Consider the following 21462-nt stretch of genomic DNA (forward strand, 5'->3'; position numbering starts at 1 on the left):
GTTGTCTTGTAGCCATAAATCTAAAGGTCCATCCAGAAATACTTTGGACTATATTGATATGATGTCATCTAAGAAATTGCTTCTCATTCAATGTAGAATGTCTGTAATTCTTTTTTGTCCAGTAATTAGAGTTCTTATTGTATTGTAATTTGTCCAATTTTTAGATGTGTATTTTATGACTATGGAAGTAAAGATTGGGTCAATCCGTCTGGATGGTGTCAAGTGACCAATGACCTTTCAACAGGCCAGGATGACTTTGTTGATTGTTCATGCAAACATTTAACACACTATGCTGTCAAGGCAACAGCCTTAGATGCTGGAATTGTGGGATATTCATCCTGGTTCTTTGTTGCCTGCTTCTTTTGTATGGTAAGATTTAAAAGCAATAAGTATGAAACTATAGAAAATTTATGACAAAGACTTATTTGTTAAATGATTTAGGATTATTGCAATTTCAAGGATTAAAAAGTGATATACATTTGCAAGATTTTTTTCTTTTTTCAAGCAATGCAAAGATTACCGATATTAATAACAAAACACTTGAAATATCAGTCATTACATAAATAGTATAACATAATATTGTACCATGCATTTACACAAAATTAAGAAAAAGATGCATGTAATTATACCCCCGCTTTACTGTTTTACCTCTGTCTGTCCTTCCGTCAGTCCGTCAGTCAGTCCGTCCGTCCCATGAATATTTTTCGTCGCATTTTTCGCAGGAACTACAATACAAGGATTTCTGAAATTTGGTTTCAGGGTTTATCTAAGTCAGTTATACCGTGTGATGCATTTTCAGATTGATCACTTGACAACTTCCTGTTTACCGAACACTTGTATGATTTTACACATGATCGCCAAGTTGAAAATTTTCGTCACATTTTTCTCAGGAACTACAATACAAGGATTTCTGAAATTTGGTTTCAGGATTTATATAAGTCAGCTATACCGTGTGATGCGTTTTCAGATTCATCACTCGACAACTTCCTGTTTACCGAACACTTGCATATTTTTACACTATTAATATTATCCACTTGCGGCGGGGGTATCATCAATGAGCAGTAGCTCGCAGTTTCACTTGTTAACCATGCGTCATAAAGTATATTCTCTTTCATTGCAGGTGAGCATGGCATTGGCTATATTAGTTCACCACATATGTTCTATGTTACATGCAATGTTCTCAGCCAATTTACTCATGCACATGTGTTTTGCTTGCTTTGCAACACAGGTAAGCTTCTATATGATGATCTGAATTTTCTGCTTCACTGAAATGGGATCATTGAAATAATCGCCTGACCATGCATGAAATATTTACCAATGGACGTAAAGCAAACAAAAATCAATTCATCCTTAAAGATGAACAAATTTTAAAATATAGGCTTTTCCAACGGAGATCCATGAATTTTGAAAATAAGAAGTAAAGAATGTGCAGGGTTATCCTGTCTCAATTATTGAAATAATGAAAACATTGCAAATTTTTCTGAATTATGTCTTACCACAGTTCATTGTATTTTAAATCACTATGTTTTAAGAGGGGAAAGCATGTTTTGGGGTAAAAGACACCATATCAATAATTTTATTTGATGAATTGTTTATTGAATGGTGTGACATAGTTTTAGTCAGCGGTTGTGGCTCTCTTCTATTACTCTTGAGTCCCCCATATTCAACCTGGACATGAAAGATGAAACAAATTAACAAACATTAATAATTTTGTGTTTATTTTAGCTGTGTTATATAGTGTCAGCCTATGGTAGTCCCACTGAGATACTGATATACAACAAGATAGAGAGTAACTATAGATGTATTGTCATGGGATTGTTTCTACATTATTTCTTTCTGACACAGTTTACATGGATATTAGCTCAGGTAACTAAATGGAGTACTTATATGGCTGATCATATTTATATACTTTTGCTCTTTCTCACAAGTCAAAAGAATAATAGCCCATTGATTAAACCCTGATTCATACCTCTCAGCCAGATAAATTTTGTCAATTTCTGTACAAATAATAAAAAGCAGCCATTCACCAGATATGTATGGTATTAAAATAATACTAATTTGTGTCATAATTTGAAGAAGAAAAAAATTAATATAACTCTTATTCTTCTTTTTTTTGGCTGTGACAAAACAATATATTTTAATTCCTGGTCAAAACAAAATGTCTTTCCATTAATGCATCTTTATAGTTCCCAATCTTGTACAGATGCATCAATACTTTCAACTATTTTCCAGGCAATCAATTACTGGAAGATCTTGGTAATGAATGATGAACATACAGACAGAAAATATGTCTTCTTCTTTCTCATAGGCTGGGGTTAGTATATCTCTCTCTCTCTTAATAGCTAACCTATGTAATTTGGAATCATTTCTTTTCGGTCAATATCAATTTTCTTTGATTTCATGGGAAAGTTTACCACTAATTTTAAACATTCAATAAAGTAAATTTTATTTAGACTTGTATGCAAAAAATATAGAAAAACCTAAAAACAGTTTGAAACATTGTGGTACTTTTGAAATAAATTTGTTGTTACTTTCATGAATGATTTCCTTAATATATTTCTTCTATTTTTCAGGAAGTCCTGCTGTAATTCTAGCCATATTTTATACAATCACATATAACCTATATAAATATGTATATGACCTTCCTGTGGACCATATCTATGGTGACGTCAACAATAATGGACAAATGTAAGTGCTTCAACTCATTAATTAGGGATGTCATATAAAGTTGAAAATTATTACTGAAAACTCAGCACTTTTAAAATTTGTTTTTTTGCAAATTTAACTTGAGACAAAAAATTACCTAGAATAATCACAAAGATGAATAAACTTTGAATGACTTTGATATATGTACATTTGATTTTAGTTTACAATGAGTGATAATTGCCATTTTAATTTTCTGGACCATAATTGACTTGTTTTTTAATCTTATTGAAGTTTTAAAAAATAAATACCTTGATAAACAACAAATGATTCTTGGGAAAAGTGATATTTTCTTAGCAATAAATATGTACATGTATCTGATGATTTACCTTGTAGATGTTTTATTGTGAATGCCTATGCTGGTTTAGGAGGTATAATAGTACCTGTTCTATTGATGTTGATCATGGTAGGTATAATATTCATGAAGGCATTCCAGGTGACACCACAATGGCAGGCTTATGATGACATTTATAGAGGCAGATATAATATTAATGGTAAGTAGTATTTATCATAGGCGGATCCAGGGGGGTCCCGGGCCCCCCCTTTCGTGGGAAAAATTTAGTTGATTATATAGGGAATCATTGAAGCATGACTGGAGCGGGCCCCCACTTAGGTCAGTCAGCGGGCCCCCCCCCTTAGGAAAAGTTCTGGATCCGCCACTGTTTATTGAGGAATACAGGCATTTATAAGTACCCAGCCATGTCTACTTGTATTTTTATCCATCTGATGAGTTAAGCCTTTTTCAACTGATTTTTATAGTTTATTCTTATGTTGTACTGTTATACCACTGTCCCAGGTACGGGGGAGGGTTGGGATCCCGCTAACATGTTTAACCCCGCCACATTATTTATGTATGTGCCTGTCCCAAGTCAGGAGCCTGTAATTCAGTGGTTGTTGTTTGTTAATGTGTTACATATTTGTTTTTCGTTCATTTTTTTATATAAATAAGGCCGTTAGTTTTCTCGTTTGAATTGTTTTACATTGTCATGTTGGGGCCTTTTATAGCTGACTATGCGGTATGGGCTTTGCTCATTGTTGAAGGCTGTACGGTGACCTATAGTTGTTAATGTATGTGTCATTTCGGTCTCTTGTGGACAGTTATCTCATTGGCAATCATACCACATCTTTTTTATATGTACCTATAAAAGACAGTATGAAAATAAGAAGATGTGGTATGAATGCCAATGAGACAACTCTCCACCAGAGACCAAATGACATAGAAGTTATCAAGTAGAGGTCACTCTACAGCCTTCAACGATGAGCAAAACCCATGCCACATTGTCAGCTATAAAAGGCCATGTAAAGACAGATGTAAAACAATTCACATGAGAAAACTAAAATTATTTTGTAGTATTTAAGATCGAATTTGAAATATAGTACAAAAGTTCAAATCATAGCTTTAAAGAAATTAAAATCTTGAGAGTGCATTACTAAGGAAAAATGACATTCAATTTATGAATTATTATACAGAATGTAGTATTTAATTCAGTTACAAAAGAGAGGGAAAAGATACCAGAAGGAAATTATTCCAAATCGTAATTAAAAAACAAACTGACATATATATAATGCCATGGTAAAAAAGAAAATCAACAGCATACAAATTGCAACATAGAAAACTAAAGAATGAGTGACACGAACCCAAACAAAATCCTGAGGTGCTTCACAGATACTAGCTGATAGTTACCAAAGCATTATGGGTTAGGTCATTTTTAGATACACAATTTTAAACTCAAAATGTACAAGACTTTTGGAAGATATGACATTTAAATTTGAAATTTGAGAAGTAATTTACATTAATAAAATGTATAAATATAATTGTTGTGCATTTCAGAGATTCGTACTCTGATGTCATTCTGGGGAGTGATAACATTGACATGGTTCTGGGGAGGATTACATCTGGCCTATGGACAGTTATGGATGCTTATTCTCTTCTGTATATTCAACATCATACAGGTTGGTTTTACATAATTCTAACTTTTATCACAAGGATTTCTTTACTTTTGAAGGACTTTATGATTTGAGTGTGACCTTTTCCTAGTGACAAACGTGATTTTTATAAAACTTGAACTTAAATGTGTAAAATAATTTATAAGTTCTTTGGACAACCGTTTTTTTTTTTTTGTCAGTGTAATGTTCAATTATCAGTCGTATTGCACCATCCACAGGTATCATTTATATTGTATATCAAAGCCCAGGTGATTTCTTTTTTGAGTGCCAGCACTTGCATTGGACTCTATTAGAATAAAAAAAATAAATATATAATTTTCATTTCTATTTAAATTTTAATATATATAGTATAAATATTTCAACTTTAAAAATTATTTTAGGGTGTAATGGCTTTAGTTTTGTACACCATTCTCCGTAACCCCTGGATACAGAAATGTTTTGGACCACAGAAATCTGCCTATCCAGTGACTTCTGGTGGAGATGGCTTGCCTATACCATCACATCATACAAACAACATTCTAGACATTGGCAGTCTAAAGGGATCAAGAGCTTCTGTACTTAATGAGGTAAGTATATACCATTAACTATATCAAACTGTATGAGAGCAAAATTAATCAATTGCTGATCTACTTTTCTCTAATTTTTGTGCTATTATCACATTTCCTGACCAGTGAGAGAAAAATATATCTCCTCACTAGTGAAAAATCTGTTCTTGGCAAATGATTGGTTGAAATTCAATTGTGATGTTAAATTTTCTTGTTTTTTTCTGAATTTTCTTATTGTGACGTCATGAAAAAAGACGACCATGCCTGATGACGTCACATGAAAAGTACACCACTTTCATCAAATCTTTGAAAAGGAAGGATAAAAATCATAAGAGAAACAGATTCCACCACTGTAACTCTTGTATTACGATATTTCTCCACTCTCAACAGTTAAATTTTAATTGTTTTAAAAGCTCGGCAAGCCTCACCCTTTAATTATTAAAATTTAACTGTCTTAAGGGGAGAAATATCGTTATACACTTGTTGCAGTTGTGTAATCTATATGAGTATTTACTATGGATTCATTATTATTCTTTGGATACCAATTTTCGTGGGAACAGGTTAACCATGAAATAAAGTGTTTAACAAATACTAAATATTTTATTGGCTTGTGAGCAAATTTTGACAAAACCATGAAATAAAATATCCACGAACATGTATGTCTTCCTTAATCCACGAAAATTGGTACCAACGAAAATAACTGAATCCACAGTAGTTATTATTGTCTTTCAGATCTGTTGCATTTATAATCATCTTTTGAACCTTAATGCTGAAAATTCAGATATTGTTTAATGCATTTATATTTTGCCTTTCTTAACAATGGAGACAAATTTGAGATTAATTATTGCTATATAAAATTTCTGAATTTACAGTAATCCGTGTACATTTTATCAGTAATATTTATTTCGTCATTAATCAATATCCTTTATAGTTACCTGGTAAATTAAAAAAATGAGGGTATTTTGTTTCTTCCAATATATATATAGGCATTGAATAAAAAATGAGTTTATAAAAAGTAACATACGTTTTGACTAATATATTTTTCAGAGCTGGGAAAAAGATTCCATAAACACAAAGAGCACTATGAAGGTCAAGCGTACTCTTCCATTCAACCGTAACATATATGTCACACCACCAGTTCTTATTCCATCAATAACAGATGATAACCAGGATGAAGATTTAGACGAACTTTTATTTGCACTGAAAAATGATAGTTTTATTCCTAGTGAAACATCAAGCATAGCTTCAGGGAAAACATCAGACATTTCAAGCAAAGTTGACAAATATGAATTGAGGAGAATTTCTATAGCCGATACACATTTATAGTTTACAGTTATCAATATATTATTTTACAAATAATTCTCACTAGGTGTTGTAATGATCAACATTTTTCCTGAGATATATTTTAACTCTTAATTGGGTTTCTATCAATTTTAAATCAAAATTTAATAAATTTAGAATTTGCTATTATCAGTACCAGTACATGTAATACATAGGTTTTGCAAGTTTTGGAAACTTTTCTTACCAAAAATATTGCATTCCAAGATGCTTTGTGAACTTTACATGAAAACTTTTTTGTATAATTCATTTGTGCCATTATGTTCATAATACAGAAGATCTAAGCAATACTTCATTTATATTTTTATTTATTGGTATATATATTTTATGAAATCTAGTCATGTTTTCTGTGATATTTATTTTATTTTGTCATTGTTTTATCTCAATGTTAGTGATATATTTTTTAACTCATCCATGCAATCAAAATCTGTGCAATCACATCATGTTATATAGTTAAATGTTTAAGTAAATAAATGTTTTTATACCTTACTTTTATAGTTTTTGTTGAGCCTGCGACTTTTGTCGCAGAAAGCTCAACATAGGGATAGTGATCCTTCGGCGACAGGGCGGCTACGGCGGCGGCGTTAGCTAACTTCTTTAAAAAAAAGCTTCATATTTTAGAAGGTGGAAGACCTTGATGCTTCATACTTTGTATATGGATGCCTTATGTTACGAAGTTGCTGTCAGTCACATGTCCAATGTCCTTGACCTCATTTTCATGGTTCAGTGACTACTTGAAAAAAAAGTTAAGATTTTTGAAATGTTAAATTCTCTCTTATGATAAGTAATAAGATAACTATATTTGGTTTGTGCGTACCTCATGCCCGTCAAACAGTTTCCACTTGACCTCGACCTTATTACACGGATCAGTGAACAAGGTTAAGTTTTGGTGGTCAAGTCCATATCTCAGATACTATAAGCAATAGGTCTAGTATATTCGGTGTATGGAAAGACTGTAAGGTGCACATGTCCAACTGGCAGGTGTCATCTGACCTTGTCCTCATTTTCATGGTTCAGTGGTTATAATTAAGTTTTTGTGTTTTGGTCTGTTTTTCTTACACTGTATGCAATAGGTCTACTATATTTGGTGTATAGGATGATTGTAAGGTGTACATGTCTAGCTGACAGGTTTCATCTGACCTTGACCTCATTTTCATGGTTCAGTGGTCAAAGTTAAGATTTTGAATTTTTGTATCTAGCTGTCTGGCTGTCTTAAATATCCTTTTCAATCAAAATAACCCAGTTGAGCGATTAATGCTTCTTGGAGCCTCTATATAATAATAATATGTTATATTTGCCAATTAGACAACTATCTACCAGAGAGCAAATGACAAGGATGTAAATATCTACAGGTTGGCAACGAACAAAACATGTCAAGTAAAAATAGAAGAATGGAACGAAAGGATAAATGGATGCAGAGACCAAAAAACATAATGCCCCTAGGTGGGGCATAAAAATATGGTTAATTAGTTTTTTATTTAGACTGTTTTATATTTGTCATTTGAGGACCTTTCATTGCAGACTATGCAGTATGGGTTTAACTCATATTTGAAGGTTGTACAGTGACCTATAGTTGTTAATTTCTGTGTCATTTGGTCTCTCGTGGAGAATCCTACCACATCTTTTTATTCTTATATTGACTTTTCACCATGAAGGCATAGAAAAGTTTATTTTTCAATATTAATCAAAATTATGTGATTTGATTGTTGGTTTTCTGTCTCATGATATAGACTCCACGTTCTCTTTTATATTCATAATCAGAAACTGTTGACAAAGGGATATAGCTCATCTTATGTAATCTTGAAATAAAAATGTGAATACTTTTTAACATTTACACTATGCAAAACAGCTATACAAAATAATTTGTTTTTTTTTGGATTCACTATGCTATTTGTTCAATCTGTACACTTGTAATTTAGAACAAACAAAATAGTCATTAGAAGATTAATCTTTAATACAAATCTATATTAAAATATAGCAAAATAATTGAAAGCCCTTTTACATAGCACTGGTTAAATGAGGTATTGTCATGACACATATAACATTCTGTACACTCTGTACACATCAGTACACATCTGTGCACACCAGTACACATCAGTTTGTACTAGGAATCTTCTTCAATTTCTTACTTCCAACAGCTGAAAAGAAATATAAAGAAACTTTAAAGAATGATCTTTATATTACAAAATGTTGTTTTGGACTGATTACAAAGACTTCTGATTAACTGAATAGTTTGATATAATTTCTATTTTATTTTTACTTTAAACAGACAAATTAATATAAGCAAGTAAGACTTATGTACCCTCCCCTTGGGGAAAATGTTACAAAAGCCTCTCAATTATTGTCATCCGATCAAAAGTATAGATTCTGAAGAAACAAACAAGTGTTGTAATTATTAGATACCACAAACAACTGCAAATTCTGACTAACTCTTTCCAGTTCATACAAATCTACCCCTAGTTTATTAGGTATTAATTACTTTACTTCAGTGTTTTAATTTTAAAATTAAAATCTTTCAGATGATAGACCTTTTCAGTATCAACCCCTAGCCTGCTTAATTGTCTATACTAAAGATTGATCTACCTTTTACATGACAGACTTCAGCATCTACCCCTAACTTCAGTAGATAGTCTAACCACATGATCTGTTTATGTGACAGCTTATCATTTGGCCCTTTTACTTCACATATCTGAAAACCAAATGTCTTAAGTGTACTTTTGTTTAATGAGTTTACTAATTTGAGTTTTTGATGTGTTATGTTTTGTTATGTCAAGAAAAACCTGTTCTGAAAATGTCAATGAGTGAGTATGGATATAAATTTTTAATTATTAAAATTGCAATCATACATGGTGTCAATAATGAAAAGGTTACCAATTCAACACTGTAATAAAATCATTGAATATTGTTTTTATTGGTATAAACATTGATTTTGTTATCAGTAAATTAAAAGCAAACTAAATATTACTAGTATGCTATATACATATACACATTCATGGATCTGCAATCTGTCAATACCTGTATCTTGGCATTGCACAAGGTCATGTTTTTCTCAGACTGTTTATTACGTCTTTACACTAAATCCATTGGATGTTGGATGTATACAGATTGATATTTTAGTCTTAGATGCATGATTTTTTAATTAGTTGTTAGAACTGCTAGTACTCTCAGATCTGTTCCTAGTGTCTTTTTGTTGTTACGATGTACAAGTACCTGGCCACGTCCACTTGTATTTTTGTTCATCTGAGGAGTTAAGCCTTTTTCAACTGATTTTTATAGTTTGTTCTTATGCTGTACTGTTATACCACTGTCCTAGGTTAGGGGAGATTTGGGCTCCCGTTAACATGTTTAACCCTGCCACATTATTTATGTATGTGCCTGCCCCAAGTCAGGAGCCTGTAATTCAGTGGTTGTCGTTTGTTTATGTGTTACACATTTTTTTTTTTTTCATTTTTTTATATAAAATAGGCCATTAGTTTTCTCATTTGAATTGTTTTACATTGTCTTTTTGGGGCGTTTTATAGCTGACTATGCGGTATGGGCTTTGCTCATTGTTGAAGGCCATACAGTGATCTATAGTTGTTAATTTCTGTGTCATGTTGGTCTCTGGTGGAGAGTTGTCTCATTTGTAATCATACCACATCTTTTTTATATTAAGTTCCTGTACCTTGAAAACTTTTGTTTCTGTATTCCACAAGGTGAGATCAGGAAAACCAGATCTTGTGTGACGAGGATCCTTCGCATATCTTCCCAGAATTCCAGACAATGTCTTACCGCCAATACATTCAACCAAACCCTATCAATAATAAAATTTTCACACTCGTTTAAGGCCATGTGCAATCATCCAGTATTCTGTTTTCAAATACTAAATGTTTATGAAATTCAAATGAAAAAAGTAATCAAATTATGACATTCAATTTGAAATACTTGTTTAACTTTTATCAAAAACTACCAAATATAATCAGACTATTAAGACACCTCCATGCACACACACCATATTACCTACAAAAACTACATCATATACAATAGGATCTTTTTCCCTGATTATCATCAAACACTAATGTTTTTTGTTATCATTTTCAGCAGATTTGTGTTTGCTGTTCTGAAAGCCACTGCAATATAATGGATATTCTAATTATGTACAGTAGATTTTTATTTCTGTTACCTATTGCATTTGCAATATTAATGTTCAGCAATATTGTGTGACAATATTTATCAGATTTACAACCATTTCTACCAATTTTTTACCCTATGCTTAGATGATGTTAGTTCATAAGCCATTTAGTTTCTACACCATACCCGTGGTGTAGAATAATAATAAACATATCTAGATTAAAACCATTACCTGTACATGCTGTAGATTATTAAATCTTTCCCAGTTCAGACCGGAACATAAGGTACCTTCATGTTCTTCCCAAGTCTTTGCTACAATATCATTTAACTCCTGTGTCAAAAATATAGAGTCATTAGATATAATATATTTTGTCAATTATCCATGAAACGGCAAGTAAACATCCCCCACAACAATGTTATCATAACAATGTTTCAAATGATGTACACATACACAAGCCATATGACACACTCTTAAATCCTATTTCTGTATAAGTTATATATGATCTTAACAGAGATACTAAAAGGTCTGACAAAATCCCAATTCAAACCCCCAAAACAGACAGCAAAAACCATAAAGAGACATTTACAACTAGTGATAAGATTCTTAGATAGAAAACAATGAGATCAGTAAACTTTTTTTAGGTAAGACATGGTGTAGAGGTTAGCACATCCGACTACAAACACACTGGTTCCTGGTCCGATCCCCGTTCCAGGGAGGAAATTTGCGTGTATGGTCTTGATAAACAATGATAGTCCATTGGAAGGGGATGATAAATGACTGACCCGTATTAAGAGAGAGCAATATTTCTTGCATGCAAAAGACACCCTTGTAGATTTTGAATAAGAGCAGGCTAATGCCACTAGAAGCCTGCAGAAGGCAGCACTTGCACCCACAAAGTGGAAAGGGATTAATAAAAGTTGTAATAACTTGTTTCCCAATACACTATAAATAAACATGTTAAACCAAACTATTGTACCTTTTCAACACAAATCAATTTTATTGTTTTCATACCTCATCAGAACTCTTTTGTATTAAATCAAGTCGCCCATCTATATGTTTCTTTCTGTTAAAGTAGAACTCTTCTCTATGAAGATCTAAAGGGTGTGTCTGGTAAGGACTGTGGAATACATCTGGTACATCCATAAACATAATATCCCAGAAAAACAGACCGAACAAGATAGATATCACAGAACCTTCAGCATGTATACCTACAAATATCAAAACAAAATAGATATCACAGAACCTTCAGCATGTATACCTACAAATATCAAAACAAAATAGATATCACAGAACCTTCAGCATGTATACCTACAAATATCAAAACAAAATAGATATCACAGAACCTTCAGCATGTATACCTACAAATATCAAAACAAAATAGATATCACAGAACCTACAGCATGTTTACCTACAAATATCAAAACAAAATAGATATCACAGAACCTTCAGCATGTATATCTACAAATATCAAAACAACATAGATATCACACAATCCTGCAGCATGTATACCTTCAAATATCACAACAAAATAGATATCACAGATCCATCAGCATGTATACCTACAAATATCAAATCAAAATAGATATCACAGAACCTTCAGCATGTATATCTACAAATATCACAACAAAATAGATATCACACAATCCTACAGCATGTATACCTACAAATATCAAAACAAAATAGATATCACAGAATCTTCAGCATGTATACCTACAAATATCAAAATAAAATAGATATCACATAACCTTCAGCATGTAGACTTAAAAGTATCAAAACAAAATAGATATCACAGAACCTTCAAGTTTTCATACAAATGCAAAGTTATTCAAAAACGGTTCTCTCACATATGTTCTTTCAAACACCTATGTCACTTATTTTTTAACTTGAAGCAGGCCAGATATTTTTACAATGTAAGGTGTCATCTGAAGCTCTTCATACAACTGTACAGGAAGAGAACAGCAATCAGTACAATTTTTAATGCATGGTTTTTAGGATACAATTTTTATGTTTTTTTTCCTCATGTATGGCAAAAACAAGAAGACAAAACAAATGACTTTTTTTATATAAATACATACCATCAGGAAATCCATTGTGCTTGTAGTGATTTAGTACCACTTCCTCTACACAACAGAATGCTATATCATCAGTATCTGTCTGACTGGTACCCTGACTGTACTGGATCATAAACTTATACTTCTGTCCTTCTATATTGTCCGATAATGTTTGGCCTTCTATTGTTACCTACAAGAGAGGGGAGAGATACCAATGGGACATTCACTCATGAAATGAAAATAATTGAGAGACGTGGTGTAGTGGTTAGTGCATCGGACTACTAACACAAAGGTTCCTGGTTCGATTCCAGTCTAGGATGAAAATTTCAGGAACTGAATTTTCGGCTCTCCCTTGACACCATTTGCGAGTATGGTCTTGAGGAAACGATGATAGTCCATCGGAAGGGGACGATAAATGGCTGACCCGTCTTAAGAGAGAGCCATATCTCTTGCAAGTTAAAGACACCCTTGTAGATTTCGAAAAAGAGCAGGCTAATGCCGCTACAAGGCAGAACTCGCACCCGCAAAGTGTAGGGATTAATATAAGTTGCAAAACTTGTTTCCCAATCCACTATAAATAAATATGTTTAAACTAAATGAAAAACTGACAAACTCATGACGAAAAAAAAAGAGCAAAAGACAAACATCAGTATACAAAATAATATATAAAACATATACAAATAGATCTAGCTCTTTGTTCTATTTTTTATCAAAATAAATTCTCGCCTACTTTTTCTGTTAATTGCACACTCAACAAAAATGAAGAAAAAAATCAATAAAAATATTCCTCTGGATACTGTCTTTTGATTGAAAGAAGTTTCTGTCCAAGTTTGGTAAAAATCCAGGATAGTTTATGAATCTTCTAAATGTTTTAAAACTTTAACTGCAGACTGTATATAATGTTAACTGGAAGAAAAACTAAGTCCATGTATAAGTAAAATACAGAAAAATTTACTTCTGGATACTATCTTATGATCAGAAACAAGCTTCTGTCCAAGTTTGGTACAGTTTAAGAAAGTTATAAAAATTTTAAAAACTTTAACCACAAGTGAATGTAATGTTTCCTGGCAGAAAAACTAAGTCAATTTATAAGTAAATAAATATGGAAAAAATGGAATTTTATTTTTACAAAAATTTACTTCTGGATACTATCTTATGATCACAAACATGCTTCTGCCCAAGTTTAGTACAAATCCAGGATACATTTTAAAGTTTTTGTAGTTAAGGAAAGTTATTAAAATTATTTAAACTTTAACCACAGAGTGAATATTTGTGGACACCACCGCCAACACCGACCATGGAATGTAGGATCGCTATGTCTCGCTTTTTCAACAAAAGTCATAGGCTCGACAAAAAGTACTTAAATTTGTATCCTTCTTTCAATGTAAAATGATATGCCTTAACTTTCAGTCTTGTAAAGTTGATACAATTGATTATTTCAACAACATGTTTGAACAAATAAGGGTATTATTTGCATTTGCTGAATAACTAGATATAATTATAGTTCCAATAAAAAAAAGATAATTGATATTTATACATATGATAAATAGAGAATATCATATGGCTTTTTCAATATCGCATCTGTATCAACCTGAGACACCAATATAATCCCAAGAGCTCTGCTCGAGGGATTATATTGGTTGAGGGTTGATACGGTGTGTGATATTGAAAAAGCCATATCATATACACTTTATTATATACATATATCTCAAGTAGATGTTTTTTATGTGACATGACTTCATACAGTGACTGCAATTGATGACGTGACGTCATACATATTTAAGGTGTGATAAAGCTTTTGCAACCGTGCTGATATCGATATCATCATGGGTGGCTGATACAGCACACTTGCCATTGATTGTATTACACATACAATTTATCTGTATTTACTACTAAGTATATAATAAATGACTGGATGTTGAGATATACTTTCAAAATGAAAATATTGGATACTATTATTATGAATGTGTGTTTAATTTAAAGATTTAAGGTTTTCTTAGGTTTTTGTTTAATTTGATTAGATTAAAACTTACCACTGGTAGTTCCAACAATTGTTCATGATGGAAATCTTTCATTCTAGATTTAAATTTAGATTTAGCAGTAGTACAAATCTTTTCTGCTCTTTGGTACAATGCAAGTCTTCTACCAGTCTTACATAACTTATCTTTTAATCCATCCTCAACAGCTTGTAGTGCCTTTGATTAAAAAGATCTATCTTTAAATAAATTATATACAGAAATATACTTATACGTTCAACAAAATATAAATTTACTATAGGTTTGTGTATTAACTTTGCAAAACCACAAAATCAAGAATCCATGAAAAGGAACCACCAAAAAAGTAATAGCAGCTGAAGGATTGCTTGAGACAAGTAAAATAAAATAATAGCAGTTGAAGGATTGCTTGAGACAAGTACAATAATAGCAGTTGAAGGATTGCTTGAGACAAGTAAAATAAAATAATAGCAGTTAAAGGATTGCTTGAGACAAGTAAAATAATAGCAGCTGAAGGATTGCTTGAGACAAGTAAAATAATAGCAGCTGAAGGATTGCTTGAGACAAGTAAAATAATAGCAGCTGAAGAATTGCTTGAGACAAGTAAAATAATAGCAGTTGAAGGATTGCTTGAGACAAGTAAAATAATAGCAGCTGAAAGATTGCTTGAGACAAGTAAACTAATAGCAGTTGAAGGATTGCTTGAGACAAGTAAAATAATAGCAGTTGAAGGATTGCTTGAGACAAGTAAAATAATAGCAGCTGAAGGATTGCTTGAGACAAGTAAAATAATAGCAGTTGAAGGATTGCTTGAGACAAGTAAAATAATAGCAGCTGAAGGATTGCTTGAGACAAGTAAAAAAATAGCAGCTGAAGGATTGCTTGAGACAAGTAAAATAATAGCAGCTGAAGGATTGCTTGAGACAAGTAAAATAATAGCAGCTGAAGGATTGCTTAAAACAAGTAAAATAATAGCAGTTGAAGGATTGATTGCTTGAGACAAGTAAAATAATAGCAGTTGAAGGATTGCTTGAGACAAGTAAAATAATAGCAGTTGAAGGATTGCTTGAGACAAGTACAATAATAGCAGTTGAAGGATTGCTTGAGACAAGTAAAATAATAGCTTGAAGGATTGCTTGAGACAAGTAAAATAATAGCAGCTGAAGGATTGCTTGAGACAAGTAAAATAATAGCAGCTGAAGGATTGCTTGAGACAAGTAAAATAAAATAATAGCAGTTGAAGGATTGCTTGAGACAAGTACAATAATAGCAGTTGAAGGATTGCTTGAGACAAGTAAAATAAAATAATAGCAGTTAAAGGATTGCTTGAGACAGGTAAAATAATAGCAGCTGAAGGATTGCTTGAGACAAGTAAAATAATAGCAGCTGAAGGATTGCTTGAGACAAGTAAAATAATAGCAGCTGAAAGATTGCTTGAGACAAGTAAAATAATAGCAGTTGAAGGATTGCTTGAGACAAGTAAAATAATAGCAGTTGAAGGATTGCTTGAGACAAGTAAAATAATAGCAGCTGAAGGATTGCTTGACACAAGTAAAATAATAGCAGTTGAAGGATTGCTTGAGACAAGTAAAATAATAGCAGCTGAAGGATTGCTTGAGACAAGTAAAATAATAGCAGTTGAAGGATTGATTGCTTGAGACAAGTAAAATAATAGCAGTTGAAGGATTGCTTGAGACAAGTAAAATAATAGCAGTTGAAGGATTGCTTGAGACAAGTACAATAATAGCAGTTGAAGGATTGCTTGAGACAAGTACAATAATAGCAGTTGAAGGATTGCTTGAGACAAGTAAAATAATAGCAGCTGAAGGATTGCTTGAGACAAGTAAAATAATAGCAGTTGAAGGATTGATTGCTTGAGACAAGTAAAATAATAGCAGTTGAAGGATTGCTTGAGACAAGTAAAATAATAGCAGTTGAAGGATTGCTTGAGACAAGTAAAATAATAGCAGTTGAAGGATTGATTGCTTGAGACAAGTAAAATAATAGCAGTTGAAGGATTGCTTGAGACAATTAAAATAATAGCAGTTGAAGGATTGCTTGAGACAAGTAAAATAATAGCAGTTGAAGGATTGCTTGAGACAAGTAAAATAATAGCAGCTGAAAGATTGCTTGAGACAAGTAAACTAATAGCAGTTGAAGGATTGCTTGAGACAAGTAAAATAATAGCAGTTGAAGGATTGCTTGAGACAAGTAAAATAATAGCAGCTGAAGGATTGCTTGAGACAAGTAAAATAATAGCAGTTGAAGGATTGCTTGAGACAAGTAAAATAATAGCAGCTGAAGGATTGCTTGAGACAAGTAAAAAAATAGCAGCTGAAGGATTGCTTGAGACAAGTAAAATAATAGCAGCTGAAGGATTACTTGAGACAAGTAAAATAATAGCAGCTGAAGGATTGCTTAAAACAAGTAAAATAATAGCAGTTGAAGGATTGATTGCTTGAGACAAGTAAAATAATAGCAGTTGAAGGATTGCTTGAGACAAGTAAAATAATAGCAGTTGAAGGATTGCTTGAGACAAGTACAATAATAGCAGTTGAAGGATTGCTTGAGACAAGTAAAATAATAGCTTGAAGGATTGCTTGAGACAAGTAAAATAATAGCAGCTGAAGGATTGCTTGAGACAAGTAAAATAATAGCAGCTGAAGGATTGCTTGAGACAAGTAAAATAAAATAATAGCAGTTGAAGGATTGCTTGAGACAAGTACAATAATAGCAGTTGAAGGATTGCTTGAGACAAGTAAAATAAAATAATAGCAGTTAAAGGATTGCTTGAGACAGGTAAAATAATAGCAGCTGAAGGATTGCTTGAGACAAGTAAAATAATAGCAGCTGAAGGATTGCTTGAGACAAGTAAAATAATAGCAGCTGAAAGATTGCTTGAGACAAGTAAAATAATAGCAGTTGAAGGATTGCTTGAGACAAGTAAAATAATAGCAGTTGAAGGATTGCTTGAGACAAGTAAAATAATAGCAGCTGAAGGATTGCTTGACACAAGTAAAATAATAGCAGTTGAAGGATTGCTTGAGACAAGTAAAATAATAGCAGTTGAAGGATTGCTTGAGACAAGTAAAATAATAGCTTGAATGATTGCTTGAGACAAGTTAAATTATAGCAGCTGAAGGATTGCTTGAGACAAGTAAAATAATAGCAGTTGAAGGATTGCTTGAGACAAGTAAAATAATAGCAGCTGAAGGATTGCTTGAGACAAGTAAAAAAATAGCAGCTGAAGGATTGCTTGAGACAAGTAAAATAATAGCAGCTGAAGGATTGCTTGAGACAAGTAAAATAATAGCAGCTGAAGGATTGCTTAAAACAAGTAAAATAATAGCAGTTGAAGGATTAATTGCTTGAGACAAGTAAAATAATAGCAGTTGAAGGATTGCTTGAGACAAGTAAAATAATAGCAGTTGAAGGATTGCTTGAGACAAGTACAATAATAGCAGTTGAAGGATTGCTTGAGACAAGTAAAATAATAGCTTGAAGGATTGCTTGAGACAAGTAAAATAATAGCAGCTGAAGGATTGCTTGAGACAAGTAAAATAATAGCAGCTGAAGGATTGCTTGAGACAAGTAAAATAAAATAATAGCAGTTGAAGGATTGCTTGAGACAAGTACAATAATAGCAGTTGAAGGATTGCTTGAGACAAGTAAAATAAAATAATAGCAGTTGAAGGATTGCTTGAGACAAGTACAATAATAGCAGTTGAAGGATTGCTTGAGACAAGTAAAATAAAATAATAGCAGTTAAAGGATTGCTTGAGACAGGTAAAATAATAGCAGCTGAAGGATTGCTTGAGACAAGTAAAATAATAGCAGCTGAAGGATTGCTTGAGACAAGTAAAATAATAGCAGCTGAAAGATTGCTTGAGACAAGTAAAATAATAGCAGTTGAAGGATTGCTTGAGACAAGTAAAATAATAGCAGTTGAAGGATTGCTTGAGACAAGTAAAATAATAGCAGCTGAAGGATTGCTTGAGACAAGTAAAATAATAGCAGCTGAAGGATTGCTTGAGACAAGTAAAATAATAGCAGTTGAAGGATTGATTGCTTGAGACAAGTAAAATAATAGCAGTTGAAGGATTGCTTGAGACAAGTAAAATAATAGCAGTTGAAGGATTGCTTGAGACAAGTAAAATAATAGCAGTTGAAGGATTGCTTGAGACAAGTACAATAACAGCAGTTGAAGGATTGCTTGAGACAAGTAAAATAATAGCAGCTGAAGGATTGCTTGAGACAAGTAAAATAATAGCAGTTGAAGGATTGATTGCTTGAGACAAGTAAAATAATAGCAGTTGAAGGATTGCTTGAGACAAGTAAAATAATAGCAGTTGAAGGATTGCTTGAGACAAGTAAAATAATAGCAGTTGAAGGATTGCTTGAGACAAGTACAATAATAGCAGTTGAAGGATTGCTTGAGACAAGTAAAATAATAGCAGCTGAAGGATTGCTTGAGACAAGTAAAATAATAGCAGTTGAAGGATTGCTTGAGACAAGTACAATAATAGCAGTTGAAGGATTGCTTGAGACAAGTAAAATAATAGCAGCTGAATGATTGCTTGAGACAAGTAAAATAATAGCAGTTGAAGGATTGCTTGAGACAAGTAAAATAATAGCTTGAAGGATTGCTTGAGACAAGTTAAATTATAGCAGTTGAAGGATTGCTTGAGACAAGTAAAATAATAGCAGTTGAAGGATTGCTTGAGACAAGTAAAATAATAGCAGCTGAAGGATTGCTTGAGACAAGTAAAATAATAGCAGCTGAAGGATTGCTTGAGACAAGTAAAATAAAATAATAGCAGTTGAAGGATTGCTTGAGACAAGTACAATAATAGCAGTTGAAGGATTGCTTGAGACAAGTAAAATAAAATAATAGCAGTTAAAGGATTGCTTGAGACAGGTAAAATAATAGCAGCTGAAGGATTGCTTGAGACAAGTAAAATAATAGCAGCTGAAAGATTGCTTGAGACAAGTAAAATAATAGCAGCTGAAAGATTGCTTGAGACAAGTAAAATAATAGCAGTTGAAGGATTGCTTGAGACAAGTAAAATAATAGCAGTTGAAGGATTGCTTGAGACAAGTAAAATAATAGCAGCTGAAGGATTGCTTGACACAAGTAAAATAATAGCAGTTGAAGGATTGCTTGAGACAAGTAAAATAATAGCAGCTGAAGGATTGCTTGAGACAAGTAAAATAATAGCAGTTGAAGGATTGATTGCTTGAGACAAGTAAAATAATAGCAGTTGAAGGATTGCTTGAGACAAGTAAAATAATAGCAGTTGAAGGATTGCTTGAGACAAGTAAAATAATAGCAGTTGAAGGATTGCTTGAGACAAGTACAATAATAGCAGTTGAAGGATTGCTTGAGACAAGTAAAATAATAGCAGCTGAAGGATTGCTTGAGACAAGTAAAATAATAGCAGTTGAAGGATTGATTGCTTGAGACAAGTAAAATAATAGCAGTTGAAGGATTGCTTGAGACAAGTAAAATAATAGCAGTTGAAGGATTGCTTGAGACAAGTAAAATAATAGCAGTTGAAGGATTGATTGCTTGAGACAAGTAAAATAATAGCAGTTGAAGGATTGCTTGAGACAAGTAAAATAATAGCAGTTGAAGGATTGCTTGAGACAAGTAAAATAATAGCAGTTGAAGGATTGCTTGAGACAAGTAAAATAATAGCAGCTGAAAGATTGCTTGAGACAAGTAAACTAATAGCAGTTGAAGGATTGCTTGAGACAAGTAAAATAATAGCAGTTGAAGGATTGCTTGAGACAAGTAAAATAATAGCAGCTGAAGGATTGCTTGAGACAAGTAAAATAATAGCAGTTGAAGGATTGCTTGAGACAAGTAAAATAATAGCAGCTGAAGGATTGCTTGAGACAAGTAAAAAAATAGCAGCTGAAGGATTGCTTGAGACAAGTAAAATAATAGCAGCTGAAGGATTACTTGAGACAAGTAAAATAATAGCAGCTGAAGGATTGCTTAAAACAAGTAAAATAATAGCAGTTGAAGGATTGATTGCTTGAGACAAGTAAAATAATAGCAGTTGAAGGATTGCTTGAGACAAGTAAAATAATAGCAGTTGAAGGATTGCTTGAGACAAGTACAATAATAGCAGTTGAAGGATTGCTTGAGACAAGTAAAATAATAGCTTGAAGGATTGCTTGAGACAAGTAAAATAATAGCAGCTGAAGGATTGCTTGAGACAAGTAAAATAATAGCAGCTGAAGGATTGCTTGAGACAAGTAAAATAAAATAATAGCAGTTGAAGGATTGCTTGAGACAAGTACAATAATAGCAGTTGAAGGATTGCTTGAGACAAGTAAAATAAAATAATAGCAGTTAAAGGATTGCTTGAGACAGGTAAAATAATAGCAGCTGAAGGATTGCTTGAGACAAGTAAAATAATAGCAGCTGAAGGATTGCTTGAGACAAGTAAAATAATAGCAGCTGAAAGATTGCTTGAGACAAGTAAAATAATAGCAGTTGAAGGATTGCTTGAGACAAGTAAAATAATAGCAGTTGAAGGATTGCTTGAGACAAGTAAAATAATAGCAGCTGAAGGATTGCTTGACACAAGTAAAATAATAGCAGTTGAAGGATTGCTTGAGACAAGTAAAATAATAGCAGCTGAAGGATTGCTTGAGACAAGTAAAATAATAGCAGTTGAAGGATTGATTGCTTGAGACAAGTAAAATAATAGCAGTTGAAGGATTGCTTGAGACAAGTAAAATAATAGCAGTTGAAGGATTGC

General features: G+C 32.6%; 2 protein-coding genes across 3 annotated transcripts in view; one reads left to right on the forward strand and one right to left on the reverse strand.

Annotated features, from left to right (window-relative positions):
- The window catches only part of LOC143071269 (adhesion G-protein coupled receptor V1-like), a 127832-nt gene extending 120810 nt beyond the window's left edge, over positions 1–7022 (forward strand). The window contains exons 97-105 of the mRNA XM_076245475.1: positions 165–369; positions 1121–1228; positions 1726–1866; positions 2233–2314; positions 2574–2688; positions 3040–3197; positions 4535–4656; positions 5031–5216; positions 6243–7022. Of these exons, the coding sequence (XP_076101590.1) occupies positions 165–369; positions 1121–1228; positions 1726–1866; positions 2233–2314; positions 2574–2688; positions 3040–3197; positions 4535–4656; positions 5031–5216; positions 6243–6521 (1396 nt within the window). The 3' untranslated portion in view covers positions 6522–7022. The remainder of the gene's footprint in view (positions 1–164; positions 370–1120; positions 1229–1725; positions 1867–2232; positions 2315–2573; positions 2689–3039; positions 3198–4534; positions 4657–5030; positions 5217–6242) is intronic.
- Positions 7023–8469: 1447 nt separating this feature from the next.
- LOC143071270 (fanconi-associated nuclease 1-like) overlaps positions 8470–21462 on the reverse strand; it is a 29120-nt gene continuing 16127 nt past the window's right edge. Inside the window, exons 10-16 of one of the 2 annotated variants that reach the window (XM_076245476.1) lie at positions 14729–14890; positions 12720–12885; positions 11656–11852; positions 10876–10974; positions 10198–10326; positions 9117–9222; positions 8470–8671 (exon numbers count right to left, since the gene is read on the reverse strand). In XM_076245476.1, the coding sequence (XP_076101591.1) occupies positions 8628–8671; positions 9117–9222; positions 10198–10326; positions 10876–10974; positions 11656–11852; positions 12720–12885; positions 14729–14890 (903 nt within the window). In that variant the 3' untranslated portion in view covers positions 8470–8627. Of the gene's footprint in view, positions 8672–9116; positions 9223–10197; positions 10327–10875; positions 10975–11655; positions 11853–11945; positions 12003–12719; positions 12886–14728; positions 14891–21462 lie in introns of those variants that run through there. The other variant, XM_076245477.1, reaches the window with a different exon arrangement.

The sequence above is a fragment of the Mytilus galloprovincialis genome, chromosome 4 (assembly GCF_965363235.1).
Source record: "Mytilus galloprovincialis chromosome 4, xbMytGall1.hap1.1, whole genome shotgun sequence".
Classification (NCBI taxonomy): Eukaryota; Metazoa; Mollusca; class Bivalvia; order Mytilida; family Mytilidae; genus Mytilus; species Mytilus galloprovincialis.